A 16,071-nucleotide genomic window follows, 5' to 3' on the forward strand; every position below is an offset into this window, starting at 1 on the left:
GGACGGTGGTCACCATGGATGCCAGCCTGTCGGGCTGGGGTGGTGTTCTGGGCGTTCTGTCCGCCCAGGGAACTTGGTCGGAGGAGGAATCCTCCCTTCCGATCAACGTTCTGGAATTGCGAGCGATAAATCTCTGCCTTCGACGTTGGACGGACAGGCTGCAGGGCCGTCCGGTTCGGGTGCAGACGGACAATGCCACGGCGGTGGCTTACATCAACCACCAAGGGGGCACCAAGAGTGTCCGAGCGGCTCGGGAAGTGGCCGACATTCTGTCTTGGGCCGAGACACACGTTCCGGCGATATCGGCGGTTCACATTCCGGGGGTGGAGAACTGGCAGGCGGATTATCTGAGTCGCCAGACCCTGGACCAGGGGGAATGGTCCCTCTACCCGGATGTCTTCCAGATGTTGTGCGCGAAGTCGGGTCTTCCGGAGGTGGACCTGTTCGCGTCTCGTCTGAACAACAAGGTGGAAAGGTTCGTGGCAAGGATGCGCGATCCTCGGGCAGACTCGTCAGACGCGTTGGTAGCTCCGTGGCATCAGTACCGACTGATGTATGCATTTCCACCGATTCAACTGCTGTCCAGGTTCCTTCGCAGGTTGACCTCGGAACCGCACACGGTGATTCTTGTGGCACCGGACTGGCCTCGCCGGTCCTGGTACGCGGACCTCGTGAATCTGGCGGTCGACGCCCCGTGGCGTCTGCCTATTCGAGAAGATCTTCTGTCTCAAGGACCGATATTACATCCTGCTTTACAGTCGCTGGCTTTGAATCGCCAAATGGATCAGACAGACCATTGAACAGGCCTATGCTTTGAAGGGGGAAAGTCCCCCCCCCCCCCTATGCCTGTGAAGGCGCACTCTACCAGATCTCTGAGTACGTCTTGGGCCTGTCATCATCGGGCTTCTGTGGCCCAGGTGTGTAAGGCGGCGACTTGGTCGTTCGTTCACACCTTCTCAAAATTCTACAAGGTGGATGTTCAGGCATCGGCAGATGCTTCCTTTGGCCGCAAGGTTCTTAGTGCGGCAGTTCCTTAGGGTACCTTGTTTTTGACCCTTGGCTGTTTGGGATATGTTTTTATCCCTAGGTTATTTGTTTTTCCTGGGTTGTTGCTCCTGTTGAGCAAGTTTTTCTCATGTTGCCCAGCTGGTTTCCTTCCTTTGGTAAGGTTCCTTTCTCTGATGTGGAGACTGCGTTGCCTTAGGCGCGGCTGCGTTTCCCACCCCTCATGTTTGCACTGCTTTGGGACATCCCCATTGTGACGAATATGAAGTGGCGGCGACTGTCGGAGGACGTAAGAGAAAACTGAATTTTTGTAAAATCTTACCTGTAAAATTCCTTTCTCTGAGTCCTCCGACAGTCGCCGCCCCCGCCCCTCTTTTGGGGTTTGGTTGTATACTCTACTGCTATTCCACTGAAACTGAGGTATGGATACAGGAAGTAGGAGGGTATTGACTGAGGGGACCACCCCCTGGGGGTGGGATATGTTAAAAGCTTTAATATTGACATATTCTGTTGCCTAGCTACTCCTACGGAGCAAAGGTCAATTACCCCATTGTGACGAATATGAAGTGGCGGCGACTGTCGGAGGACTCAGAGAAAGGAATTTTACAGGTAAGATTTTACAAAAATTCCGTTATTGTATCCATCCTTTTTGCTTTTAGATGTAAGCTACATTGGCCTGGCATTGTACAAACCCCATACCATCAGAGATGCAGGCCTCTGAACTGAGCGCTGATAACTTGGGTTGTCCTTGTCCTCTTTAGCCCGAATGGCAAGTTTTCAAAAAAGAACTTTACATTTTGATTTGTCTGACCACAGAACAGTTTTCCACTTTGCCACAGTCCATTTTAAATGAGCCTTGGCTCAGAGAAAACACCTGCGCTTCTGGATCATTTTTAGATATGGCTTCTTTTTTGGTCTATAGAGTATTAGCCGGCAATGGCGAATGGCACAGTGGATTGTGTTCACCAACAATGTTTCTGGAAGTATTCCTGAGCCCATGTTGTGATTTCCATTACAATAGCATTCCTGTATGTGATGCAGTGCCGTCTAAGGGCCCGAAGATCACGGACATCCAGTTTGGTTTTCCGGCCTTGACCCTTACGCAAAGAGATTGTTCCAGATTCTCTGAATCTTTGGGTATTATGCACTGTAGATGATGATAACTTCAAACTCTTTGCAATTTTTCTCTGAGAAACTCCTTTCTGATATTGCTCCACTATTTTTCGCCACAGCATTGGGGGAATTGGTGGTCCTTTTGCCCATCTTGACTTCTGAGAGCCACTGCCACTCTGAGACGCTCTTTTTATACCCAATCATGTTGCCAATCGACCTAATAATTTGCAAATTGGTCCTCCAGCTGTTCCTTATATGTACATTTAACTTTTCTGGCCTCTTATTGCTACCTGTCCCAACTTTTTTGGAATGTGTAGCTCTCATGAAATCCAAAATGAGCCAATATTTGGCAAGACATTTCAAAATGTCGCACTTTCAACATTTGATATGTTATCTATATTATATTGTGAATAAAATATAAGTTTATGAGATTTGTAAATTAGTCCATTCCTTTTTTTACTCCACAATTTGTAGTGTCCCAACTTTTTTGGAATCGGGTTTGTACTTTTAGATAGATGTGGGATAAATAAATTATCCTGTGTGGATATCAAGCTTTAGAGATGTTGTTATATTGCACATTCCTATTGTGACTGCTGAGCCAGTGAGCATTTTTAGCATCCTGAGGAATGGCCAGCCAGAGAAGATTTCTCTTCATCTACAGTTTTACAGCGGTATTAAATACAAAAGCAAACATTTATTATATTGCAGCTTACCAATTCTTAGATGTGATGATTGCTTTAGCTTTCTTTTTTAAGCTGGTCATAAATGGAGCGATTTTCTTTCCGGCAACCACGGATTACAGGAAAGAAAACCCCCCTTGATTCTTCCCGGCAGGGTGTTCTACCGACGGTGGGGTGGGTGGGAGCCATCGCTCCCATAAAAGTTATTACGAGATAGCCACTAGCAGTAATCGCATGTAAAATCTGACAGGCTAGTTGTACCCAAGTTGATGGATCAGGTAACTTGGGTACATTCAGCCCTGCCCATACATAGTTAAAAAATAACAAAAAACAACAGACTTACAAAGCGAGATCACCAAGCGAAAATAGAAAAAAAAAATGGCCTAAAGCTGCAAAACCGGTCAAGATTCAAGCCATCTATGGTCAGCTTTAGGCTTTCTTTCTTCTAGTTTTACCTGGTGATCCAGCTTGGTTGATCTGTGTTTTTTTTGTTTTTTTTTTTACAACATGCTCTCTTCCTGGTGTTTTGACAGGGATGATTACAATGATCAGCTTTTATTTATGTAAAACCTTTAAACCAAAAAGTTAAACAGTTTGCTGTAACGAATTATAAAGTATTAGCTGTGGTTTGGCTTCAATTTGTTAGTGCATTTAAATCTGCTAGTACATCTAACTTGACACTTTCTCCAGACTAACAATGCTGTTGTCCAATGGTGCCCTCTGTGCTCCTTCATTCATAATGGGGGCACTTTAATACCGGAGGTGTGTTACTGACCAGATCATCAAGTAAAAACTGAGGGTAAAACAGCCTAAGGGCTCTTTCACACGGCCGCTCCGTGTGAAAGCTCCGCTGCGGGACTTTTTTTTTTTTTTTTCACGGAGCGGATGACATTTGTGTCATCCGCTCCGTGTGTCCGCATATCATCCCATCCTTTTGCGGATGATATGCGGACATAATGTAAGTCTATGGGCATTGCGGATGTCAGCAGGTGACATCGCTGACATCCGATTTGCCTTCCTTTCCGTTTTTTGAACGGATGAAAAAAATAGGGTTCTGTTCCGTTCCAAAAAACGGAACAGAACTGAAAGGAAGAAAATCGGATGTCAGCGGATGGTATTCCGCTGACATCCGCAATGCCATAGACTTACATTATGTCCGCAAATCATCCGCAAAAAAATAGGATGATTTGCGGACACACGGAGCGGCCGTGTGAAAGAGCCCTAAATGAAAAAAAAAAAATAATGCAGCTGCAATATATACATTTTTTGGCTTTGGGTTTAATACTGCTTTAAATTAGTATGACACATATGTAAGGAATGCTGACATTTCCTTTATATCTTCTTTTAGATGAACAAGCCCGATATCGGTTCCAGTTGGAATTGGAGTTTGTTCAGTGCCTGGCAAATCCTAATTACCTTAACTGTAAGTATATTATGGAAATAGTTTCCTAGTCATGTCTTTTTTATTAATTTACAAATCATAAAGCGGTGGAGATTTTCTTTTAACCACTTCTGGACCAAGCCTATTTCTGACACTTGTTGTTCACAAGTTAAATTCAGTATTTTGTTGCTAGAAAATTACTTAGAACCCCCAAACATTATGTTTTGTTTTTTTTTTTTAGCAGAGACCCTAGAGAATAAAATGGAGATCGTTGCAATACTTTGTCACACCCCATTTTTTTTTTTTTTTGTTTTCATATATTTAAAAAAAAAAAAATTTTTTTTGAATTAAGAAATCAGTATGGTTAGCCCAGTTTTTTTCTATTATGTGAAAGATGATGTTACGCTGAGTAAATTGATACTGAACATGCCATGTTTCAAAATTGCACACACTCGTGGAATGACGACAACGGTACTTAAAAATCTCCATTGGCGACGCTTTAAAAATTTCTACAGGTTACCAGTTTAGAGTTAGAGGGGGTCTAGTGCTAAAATTACTGCTCTCGCTCTAACGATCGCTGCGATACCTCACATGTGTGATATGAACAACGTTTACATATGTGGGCGTGACTTGCGTATGTGTTCGCTTCTGCGCGCGAGCTTGGAGGGACGAGACACTTTCATTTTTTTTACATGGGCACTGATCACTTTTATTCCTATTACAAGGAATTTAAACATCCCTTGTAATAGAGATAAGCAGGACAGTCCTCTTTAACCGCTTGCCAACCGCCGCAAGTAGATTTACTGCGGCGGTCAGCCCCTGCCAGGCAGAGTGACGTTAATTAACGTCACTAGCCTGGGAGGGTCTGGGGAGCGAGCGCGCGCCCGCGGAGGCGCGCTCCCGCGCGGTCACGGACCCCCCTGCGCGTGTGACCAGCGGACCCGATGTCCGCCGGCCACTCGGCGATCGTCGGGGGAGAGGGAGAATGTCAGGCAGCTTGTGTAAACAAGCTGCCTGTCATTCTCCTCGCTGTAAAGACACTGATCACTCGGATCTAGTATGTAGATCCGTTGATCAGTGTCCTTACAGCTAGAGCCACAGCCAATCACAGTAGAAACCAAGCCCCTAGGGACACACACAGCCCCTCCCTCCCAAATAAAGTTAACCCCTTCACTGCCAGTGTATTTTTACAGTAACAGTGCATATGTATAGCACTGATTACTGTAGAAATGTCACTGGTAACCCCAAAAGTGTCAAAAATGTCAGTCAAGGGTCCGATCTGTCCGCCGCAATGTCGCAGTACCGCAAAAAAAATCGCAGATCGCCGCCATTACGCGTTAAAAAAAAAAAATGACAAAAATCTTTCCCTTTGTTAGTAAACGCGACAACTTTTGTGCAAACCAATCAAAATACGCTTTTTTGATTTTTTTTTTTTTTTTTTTTTTTTTTTTTTTTTACCAAACATAGGTAGGATAAAACAAATTGGCCAAAAATTTAAAAAAATTTTGATTTTTAGATTTTTTTTTGGGGAATTTCATATAAAAAAATGTGAAAAATATTGCTATTTTTGCAAAATTGTCGCTCTTTTTTTGTTTATAGCGCGTGATCAAAAAATCGCACAGGTGATCAAATACCACCAAAAGAAAGCTCTGTTTGTGGGAAAAAAAGGACGTCAAATTCGTTTAGGTACAGCGTCGCACGACCGCGCAATTGTCCGTTAAAGTCACGCAGTGCCGAATCGCAAAATACCCCCTGGTCTTTTAGCAGGAAAATCCTCCGGGGCTTAAGTGGTTAATGTGAAATCTGGGGTCAAAAAAACCTCACATCTACCCAAAAAAAAAAAATAATAATTTTTTTTTTTTTAATCGAGAAGAAAAAAAGGCCCTTTTAAGGCCGTTGGGTGGAAGAGATGTCTGACGTTGCTCCGGTCCTCCATGGTCAGAGTCGAGTGGGGGCCATCTTGCCCTTACTCGACTTCCTGCCTAGGACCTGAAAGGACGGGTTTTTTTTTCCCCACTACCGACGGCTTTGATAAGCGGAGAAAATGACCGGGAAGTGGTGGGAGAGGGGTGGGCACCTCTCCTACTGCCCATAAAAGTGACCCTGCGATGAATCTGCCACCAGGACCACTTTTATATAAAAGAGGACCAACGGCCGTGTAGGAAAATACCGGGGTTATGGCAGCTATCTGCTGCCATAACTCTGGTATTTCACGTCAAATTAGCAACGTAAATACACAGTGGGTGGTCCGGAAGTGGTTAAATAAGTTCACCTTTACAAAAAAAAATATTAAATGCACATTTCTCTTATGTCATCTGACAGACGCAGCCCTTCAAGTTTCATCACAATTGGGTAATGGTGCCCTCTGCAGGAGCAGGCTAGGTAGTGAAACTTCATTAAAAAACTTTCAGTAGACACACCCTCAGGGGCTGTTCCTTCAGACAAATATTCCCAGACACATAGGGCTTACTAATCTGTTTCTTGCTGCCTAGCTTAGGAGTAGGACCTAGGTTTCCCTGCTGGGACTCCGGTCTCAGTTTTTAATTTTCTTTGAGAAATGTTTATTTTATTTTTTCTTCGCTCACTATCGCTAGCTAGTGTCAGGGGGACTTGGGAACTATAAGCGACAGCCAGGCTGGGCTTTGCACTGGATAATCTAGATCCTTATGGTACCCCAGCCTGACCAACAAGCGTGTGCAGGTTGTAGTTTGCCCAGGCCTTGCCACGACGGGGCCCCGACGAATTGGAGATGAGCCTGCGAAGAGCATCTTCGCTGGGACGCCATCAACCTGGAACGCCCTGTGTTTCAGCGTCCCCTCTTGGCTGACAGCACCCCCATTTAGGGTGGGAGGCGAGCTGTATCGGATCGGAGCCCGCGTTCCATGGTATGTCTCGAGTGTTGGTACCCCCCGTGTCCCTGGGATGGTCCTCTGGGGGAGTGATGTGGGCCCACTTCAGGGGATGTCAGAGCTGCAGTCTCTGTAAGGTCCCCCCTGGCCGGTTAGGACGGATCTTGCCTTCCTTCTCCATATGGGGGCGCTCTAGCGGTGTCCACTGCTTTGGGGGGGTGTATGGCTCCTACCTTGTCCTGGGGGGGTTTCCTGTGGTGGATTCCCACGGTGGCCAGGGTCCCTGGGATCCTGATGCTGTCGCCGTTTTCGGCCCCCATTTTGGGTGTGGGCAGCCTGACTGCATCAGTTTAAGGGCAACAGCCATTTTCTCTTACGTCCTCCGACAGTCGCCGCCTCTTCATATTCGTCACAATGGGGTATTAGACTTTGCTCCGAAGGAGTAGCTAGGCAACAGAATATGTTAACATTAAAGCTTTTAACATATCCCACCCTCCAAGGGGTGGTCCCCTCAGTCAATACCCTCCTACTTCCTGCAACCATATCTCAGTTTCAATGTCTAGCTTGTCAGGAGTAGCTGGTTCTCTCTGTGGTGGGGCTTTGTGCCCCAGCCTCTTTCTTCTTTTTTGATTTTTTGTTTGAGTTTTTTCTCTCTCTTTACTTAGCTGTTCTTTTTGTCAGCATTAGTTAGTTCTTCTGACGAAGAGGATCATGCGGGCTGGGTCTCGGGCTGATCCCCCTGGTCGCAGGTCGTGGATCGGTGGCTTCCCAGCCTGCCATCGAGCGTTCAGCCAGGTAACGCTCCTGGCACAGTGAACGACCCATCCCTGTTCGGTGCAGGGATGATTGGTGAGGTGGCTACCTCACTGGACGCTGTGCGGTTTCTTAACCCCAATTTTGTGCGTCTTGTATGCGACTCTCCCTGCCTCATGTGCAGCGGCTTGTTCGCCTGTGCGGGTCCCCCACACCATTGAGAGGTAAGTGTATCTATGTGGGGAGTTGTCTGTCGGGGGGGGGGGGTGTCAGTCTGGGACTGAGTAACCTGCCTCTGTTCTCACTGTTTGTCTCCCTATCACTCTGCTGCATGCTGCGGGCTGCAAGGGGGGGGGGAGCTGTGTGACACTGTCTGTGTCAGCCTTGTTCAGTGTGAGAAGCTGTGTGCTGTGGGGCATGTTTTGTGGCATGTTGGGGCACGATACAGCGATCGCTGCGGCGATCTGCCATGTTTTTTTATATGGATGGTGTTATATGCATAACTGTACTGTAGGAGCGGCGGTTTCGGCGCCAAACGGCGCCATTTTGCCTGCACTCGCTCCGGCCGCATGTTCTCCATGCAGGCGGCCATTTTCTTGTAGCCTCCCATAGGCTTTAATAGAGCGCCCTGGTTTCATCACTTCCTCTTCTCCTGGGTACACCGATCGAGGCAGCAGCAGCGGCAAGGGTCTCCTCAGGTTTTATCCTTCTGTTCTTGCTATATCCATTGCCTGTGTTCAGTTTATTGTTCCCTGTGGGGGTCTCATTGTGCTTGTGTGTGGTGCGGTGGGCTGCGCTCGCCGCGCTTGTTAAAGGGGCAGTTAACCCTTTATTCTCCGGCATATCATATTGGGGCAATGGATTCTCAGGAGGGCAAATTTCCTGCCACCTTGGTGGATAGCCAGGGGACCGCTGTTTCCCCCCCAGGGGGGGGATTTGGCCACTATTGTGGCTGGCCTTGCTGCTCAGGTGCAGATGCTGGTGGCTGCTCAAGCTACTAAAAGACCCAGAGTTTCTATTTCCTATGATTCTGAGGGTGAAGGTGATGGGGCTGTTAGGGCGGGGGTCTCCTTATCAGGGTCCCGCTCCTCCCTGGATCTCGTGGGGTCCGAGGTGGAGGCTGAGGTTGAGGGGGTTGATAATTCTCCCCCTGGCTCGCCTGAAGAGCTTGCAATCATGGATGAATTGATTGCTTCCATAAAACAAACGCTGCGTTTGCAGGATGAAGTGTGTCCCCCCGCTGCCTTGGCGGCTTATGGGACGCAGAGAAAACGCAGGACGCCGCAGGTTTTTCCCTGCAATGATGATTTTCAGCGCGCTGTTAAGGAACAATGGCGCAATTTACGCAAACCTTTTGCTGTGCCAAGTAGGTTCAAGCTGCGTTATCCTTTTTCGCCTTCCACTGATGAACGGTGGTGTGTGCCACCCCCGGTGGATCACGCAATTGCGGTTTTGAACAAATCCACTGCGATTCCTGCAGAGGATTCCCCGGTGTTCCGTGATGCCACGGATAGAAGACTGGAGTCTCTTGCCCGTCATACTTATTCTGTTACGGGTTCGATGCTTAATGCTCTGTTTGCCTCTCTTATGGCGGCCCAGGCTGTCGCAAGTTGGACGCAGATGCTTAGGCGCGTCCTAGTGGCCGATTCGGCCTCGCCGGCGACCCTGGATATGGTGGATCAAATCCACCAGGGTGTCATGTATCTGTGTGATGCGGACTTGGACTTAGTCCCATTGGCTGCACGTGTACACAGCGTGGCGGTGTTGTCTCGCCGCCTGGTTTGGTTGAAGTGTTGGTCGGTGGACCAATCTTCACGTAAGACCTTAGCCAATCTGCCTTATGATGGGTCTTGCCTTTTTGGGGAGTCCTTGGATGCGTTGATTAAGGGGATCACCGGAGGTAAGAGCACACTCTCGCCCCATTTCCCCAAGGCTAAGGGGGCTTCTGGGAAGAAACATGCTAATTTTCGGCCTCCTCAGGGGTCCTTTCGTGCCTTTCGGTCGCACTACAAGGGCAAACCGTTCAAGGGACAGGGCTCTCAAAAGAAGCCCTGGTCTGGTAAACAGAAGTCCGGTCAGTCCGGACCCGCTGCCCATAACAGTGTGGCCTGAAGGGGAGCCCTCACCCAGTTTTGGGGTGGGGGGACGCTTGCTCGGTTTTCTTCAACCCTGGTTGGCCCGCGTGCGGGACCGGTGGGTTTAGGAGATCGTTCGATCTGGTTACAAGATCGAGTTTCTCTCTCGGCCGGAGAGCAGATTTTTTCCCTCAAATCTTCAACTGTCTCCAGAGCGTTTACGGGACCTGCACCTGGCGGTGCGAGACCTGAGGGCTCAGGGAGTGGTGCCTCATCGGGACAGATTTCGGGGGTTTTATTCCAATCTGTTCACCGTGCCCAGGAAGGAGGGCAAGGTTCGTCCAATTCTGGACTTGAAGGCTCTAAACCGCTCTGTGGGTTCGCAAGTTCCGCATGGAATCCCTGCGGTCGGTGGTGGCTGCCCTGGTTCCGGGGGAATTCATGGCCTCCATCGATTTGAAGGATGCGTATCTTTACATCCCGATTTTCGAGGGTCACCAGAGGTACCTTCGATTCGCCATTGTGGAGGATCATTACCAGTTCGTGGCGTTACCTTTTGGTCTCGGCTCCACGGGTTTTCACCAAGGTGCTTGCACCTGTTCTGGCATTGCTGAGGGCCCAGGGCATCTCTGTCCTGGGGTATCTGGACGACATCCTGGTTCGGTCTGCGACCAGCCAGGGTCTGGAAAAGGACCTGTCTGTCACGATGCAAACTCTGCAGGAGTTTGGTTGGACGATAAATTTTCCAAAGTCGACGCTGAGTCCGTCGGTTCGTCTTCCTTACCTGGGAGTGATCCTGGACTCGGTTTAGGCAAAGGTCTTCCTGCCGGAAGACAAACTCAGGACTCTTAAGGAGGAAGTCAGGTCCCTCAGGGACGTTCCGCACCCGTCTCTGCGGATGTGCATGAGATGTCTGGGATTGATGGTCTCGGCCTTCGAGGCGACTCCCTTCGCCCAGTTTCACACGCGGGGTCTCCAATCGGAGATCCTGTCCAGCTGGGACGGGCGACCTCAATCTCTGGATCTTCAAATCTCGTTGGGCCATCGCACCAGAAGGGACCTTCTGTGGTGGCTCTAGTCCCCGATGGTGTCGGGGGGCAAGTCTTTTCGTCCTATCTCGTGGACGGTGATCACCACGGATGCCAGCCTGTCGGGCTGGGGTGGTGTTCTGGGCGTTCTGTCCGCCCAGGGAACTTGGTGGGAGGGGGAGTCCTCCCTTCCGGTCAACATTCTGGAATTGCGTGCGATAAATCTCTGCCTTCATCATTGGACAGACCGGCTGCGGGGCTGTCCGGTTCGGGTGCAGACGGACAATGCCACGGCGGTGGCCTACATCAACCACCAAGGGGGCACCAGGAGTGCCCGAGCGGCTCGAGAAGTGGCCGACATTCTGTCTTGGGCCGAGACTCATGTCCCGGCGATAACGGCGGTTCACATTCCAGGGGTGGAGAACTGGCAGGCGGACTATCTGAGTCGCCAGACCCTGGATCAGGGGGAATGGTCTCTCCACCCGGCTGTCTTCCAGATGTTGTGCGCGAAGTGGGGTCTTCCAGATGTGGACCTGTTCGCGTCTCGTCTCAACAACAAGGTGAGAAGGTTCGTGGCAAGGACGCGCGACCCTCGGGCAGACGCGTCGGACGCGTTAGTGGCCCCGTGGCATCAGTACAAGCTGATGTATGCGTTTCCACCGATTCAGTTGCTGTCCGGGTTCCTTCGCAGGTTACACTCGGAACGCAGCACGGTGATTCTTGTGGCGTCGGATTGGTCTCGCCGGTCCTGGTACGCAGACCTCGTGAATCTGGCGGTCGACGCCCCGTGGCGTCTGCCTCTTCGAGACGATCTCCTGTCTCAAGGGCCGATATACCATCCTGCTTTACAGTCGCTGGCTTTGACGGCCTGGCTGTTGAGACCGAGGTCCTGAAGGAGAGGGGTCTCTCCCCTGAGGTCGTTCATACCTTGATCAACGCGAGGAAGTCTTCCTCGGGGAAGGTTTACTACCGTACTTGGAAGGCCTATTTTGCCTGGTGTGAGTCCAGGGGGTTTTCACCCCGCACGTACTCGGTTTCTCGAGTATTGTCCTTCCTTCAAACAGGTGTCGATCAGCGTTTGGCGCTGGCTACGATAAAGGGTCAGGTGTCTGCGCTGGCCGTTCTTTTTCAACGTCCCGTGGCTTCCAACTCCTTGGTTGGCACTTTTGTTCAGGGTGTGCGGCATCTGGTTCCTCCTAGGAGGGAACCTCTGCCTCCTTGGGACTTGAATCTCGTTCTATCTGTGTTACAACGTGCTCCTTTTGAACAGATCAGGGAGATCTCGTTGTCTATGTTGTCCAAAAAGGTCGCCTTTTTGGTTGCGATCACTTCGGCTCGCAGAGTGTCGGAGCTGGCGGCTTTGTCCTGCAAGTCTCCGTATCTGGTTATTCACTTGGATAAGGTGGTCTTGCGACCTAATCCTTCCTTTCTTCCGAAGCGAGTTTCGGAATTCCATCTCAATGAGGATATTGTCTTGCCTTCGCTGTGCGCGAAGCCTAAACATCCGAAAGAGGTGAGACTACATTCTTTGGATGTTGTTCGGTCGATTAAGGTTTACCTTAAATCGACTGAGTCTTTTCGAAAGACGGATTCTTTGTTTGTTCTTCCAGAGGGTCCTCGGAAGGGCATGGCGGCGTCGGCTTTTACCATCGCCAAATGGATCAGGCAGACCGTTGAACAGGCATATGTCTTGCAGGGGAAAGTTCCCCCTATGCCTGTGAAGGCGCACTCTACTAGATCTCTGAGTACGTCTTGGGCCTGTCGTCATGGGGCTTCTGTAGCCCAGGTGTGTAAGGCGGCGACCTGGTCGACCGTACACACTTTCACAAAATTCTACAAGGTGGATGTTCAGGCATCGGCGGATGCTTCCTTTGGCCGCAAGGTTCTTAGTGCGGCTGTTCCCTAGGGTCACCTGTTGGGATCCCTGGCTGTTGGGATAAGTTTTTCTTTTATCCTCTGGTTATTTGTTTTTCCTGGGTTGTTGCTCCTGTTGAGCAAGTTTTTTTCCTATTGCCCAGCTGGTTTCCTTCCTTTGGTAAGGTTCCTTTCTTTGATGCGGAGACTGCGTTGCCTTACGGCGCGAATGCGTTTCCCACCCCTCATGTTTGCACTGCTTTGGGACGTCCCCATTGTGACGAATATGAAAAGGCGGCGACTGTCGGAGGACGTAAGAGAAAACTGAATTTTTGTAAAATCTTACCTGTAAAATTCCTTTCTCTGAGTCCTCCGACAGTCGCCAACCCCGCCCCTCTTTTGGGGTTTTGGTTATATACTCTACTGCTATTCCACTGAAACTGAGATATGGTTGCAGGAAGTAGGAGGGTATTGACTGAGGGGACCACCCCTTGAGGGTGGGATATGTTAAAAGCTTTAATGTTAACATATTCTGTTGCCTAGCTACTCCTTCGGAGCAAAGTCTAATACCCCATATGTGACGAATATGAAGAGACGGCGACTGTCGGAGGACTCAGAGAAAGGAATTTTACAGGTAAGATTTTACAAAAATTCCGTTTTTTTCCTTGCTGTGTGCTTTTGGCGCTATCTTGGATGTGGGCAAGCCGCATTGTGAGGGCGGCAGGCAGCTATTTTCCCTGTGCTTCCTCTATGCTTTCTATTGGCACCATGTTTGTGTGGCTCAGAGCACTTCGGCCTCTAGTGATGTTTGGTCACTTCCTCCTGCCATTTTCAGAGGGGTGTGGAGAGCTGTCTGTCTGTGTCTCTCTCTCTCTCTCTCTCTCTCTGTCTGTCTCTGTCTCTCTGTCTCTCTCTATCTATCTGTCTCTCTCTCTCTCTCTCTCTGTCTGTCTCTGTCTCTCTCTCTCTCTCTCTATCTATCTGTCTCTCTCTATCTATCTGTCTCTCTCTATCTATCTTTCTCTCTCTCTCTCTCTCTCTCTCTCTCTCTCTCTCTCTCTCTCTCTCTGTGTCTGGCTGTCTGTCTCTGTGTCTGGCTGTCTGTCTGTCTGTCTTTGTCTGTCTGTCTGTCTCTCTCTCTCTCTCTCTCTCTCTCTCTCTCTCTCTCTCTCTCTGTCTGTCTGTCTCTGTGTCTGTCTGTCTGTCTCTGTGTCTGTCTGTCTGTCTCTGTGTCTGTCTGTCTGTCTCTGTGTCTGTCTGTCTGTCTCTGTGTCTGTCTGTCTGTCTCTGTGTCTGTGTCTGTCTGTCTCTGTGTCTGTGTCTGTCTGTCTCTGTGTCTGTCTGTCTCTGTGTCTGTCTGTCTCTGTGTCTGTCTGTCTCTGTGTCTGTCTGTCTCTCTCTATCTATCTGTCTCTCGCTCTCTCTGTCTGTCTCTATCTATCTGTCTCTCGCTCTCTCTCTGTCTCTGTGTCTGGCTGTCTCTCTCTGTCTCTCTCTCTCTGTCTGTCTGTGTCTCTCTCTGTCTGTCTGTCTGTCTGTCTGTGTCTGTCTGTCTGTCTCTCTATCTATCTATCTGTCTCTCGCTCTCTCTGTCTCTCGCTCTCTCTGTCTCTCGCTCTCTCTGTCTCTCGCTCTCTCTGTCTGTCTCTGTGTCTTTCTCTCTCTCTCTCTCTGTCTGTGTCTGTCTCTGTGGCTGTCTGTCTGTCTCTGTGGCTGTCTGTCTGTCTCTGTGGCTGTCTGTCTGTCTCTGTGGCTGTCTGTCTGTCTCTGTGGCTGTCTGTCTGTCTCTGTGGCTGTCTGTCTGTCTGTCTCTGTCTGTCTGTCTCTGTCTCTCTGTCTCTCTCTATCTATCTGTCTCTCTGTCTCTCTCTCTCTATCTATCTGTCTCTCTCTATCTCTCTCTCTCTCTCTCTCTCTCTCTCTCTCTCTCTCTCTCTCTCTCTCTCTCTCTCTCTCTCTCTCTCTCTCTCTCTCTCTCTGTGTCTGGCTGTCTGTCTGTCTGTCTGTCTGTCTCTCTCTCTGTCTGTCTGTGTGTGTCTCTCTGTGTCTGTCTGTCTCTGTGTCTGTCTCTGTCTCTCTTTCTCTTTCTTTCGGGGCATTTCCTCAGACACATTTGATTTAATCAGTTTATATGCTTATTAAAAGGGGACTCCAGCGGCAGCATTAAAGGGCCAGCTTTATCATTGCCTAAATGGAGTCCCAGAGGGAAAATTTCCCCACTTATCTGGTGTGTGCATCCGGGACATCCGGATCACTTTTCCTAGCATCTTTATCTGCAGCCATTGAAACTTTGGCGTCCAAAGTTTATCTTGTCATGTCACAAGTTAATATTCAAAAACGGCTGATGCCCTCTCAGTCTTCTGATTCAGAGCCTGATGTGCTTGCCACGGACACTGCCCTCCCTGAGGGATCCCTGTGCTCAGTCAGATGGCGAGGAGGATGAGTCCTCCTCCGCTGCAGCGCGGGAACGCGCTTTGGTTGAAGCACTTGTTGACTCCGTCAGGGAGACTTTGAATATTGATGATGAGCCCACCCAGTCAGGAAAGCGGGTTGTCTTCGGCTCCCGCAAAGCTCAGAAGTCGGGTCAGGTTTTCCCCTGCCCCGAGGAGTTTCAATATATCGTGAATGAACAGTGGCGATGCTGGCAGTGCCTAGTGTTTTCAACCCCGCTACCCCTTTGCGGACCCAGTTTCCAATCGCTGGACAGTGTCCCCTAAGGTGGACCACACCGTTTCCAGGTTGAATAAATCCACGGTGGTGCCAGTGGAGGACTCCCTGGTGTTTAACCACTTTAATACAGGACACTTCCCTCCCTTCCTGCCCAGGCCAATTTTCCCCTTTTAGCGCTGTTGCATTTTGAATGACAATTGCGCAGTCATGCAACACTGTACCTACACCAAATTTATGTCATTTCCCCCCCACAAATAGAGCTTTCTTTTGGTGGTATTTGATCACCTGTGGGTTTTTTCCTTTTTGCTAAACAAATAAAAAAAGACCGAAAAGTTTGAAAAAAAAAAAAAAAAGTTTTTTGTTTGTTATACAATTTTGTAAATAAATAAGTTTTTTCCTGCACTGATGAGCACTGATGAGACTGCACTGACAGGCACTGATGAGGAGGCACTGATGAGGAGGCACTGATGAGGAGGCACTGATGAGGAGGCACTGATGAGGAGGCACTGATAGGCGGCACTGATAGGCGGCACTGATAGGCGGCACTGATATGTGGCACTGATATGTGGCACTGATAGGTAGCATTGGTGGGCTCTGATAGGTGGCATTGATGGACACTGATAGGTGGCACTGACGGGCAGCACTAATGGGCACTGATGGGCG

At 49.3% G+C, this 16,071-nt stretch overlaps 1 protein-coding gene across 1 annotated transcript in view; it reads left to right on the forward strand.

Annotated features, from left to right (window-relative positions):
* LOC309546151 (mediator of RNA polymerase II transcription subunit 31) overlaps nt 1-16,071 on the forward strand; it is a 96,001-nt gene that overhangs the window by 8,467 nt on the left and 71,463 nt on the right. The window contains exon 2 of the mRNA XM_082245690.1: nt 4,147-4,221. Within this exon, the coding sequence (XP_082101816.1) occupies nt 4,147-4,221 (75 nt within the window). The remainder of the gene's footprint in view (nt 1-4,146; nt 4,222-16,071) is intronic.

Source organism: Pelophylax lessonae (assembly GCF_965119305.1).
Source record: "Pelophylax lessonae genome assembly, chromosome: 2".
Lineage (NCBI taxonomy): Eukaryota > Metazoa > Chordata > Amphibia > Anura > Ranidae > Pelophylax > Pelophylax lessonae.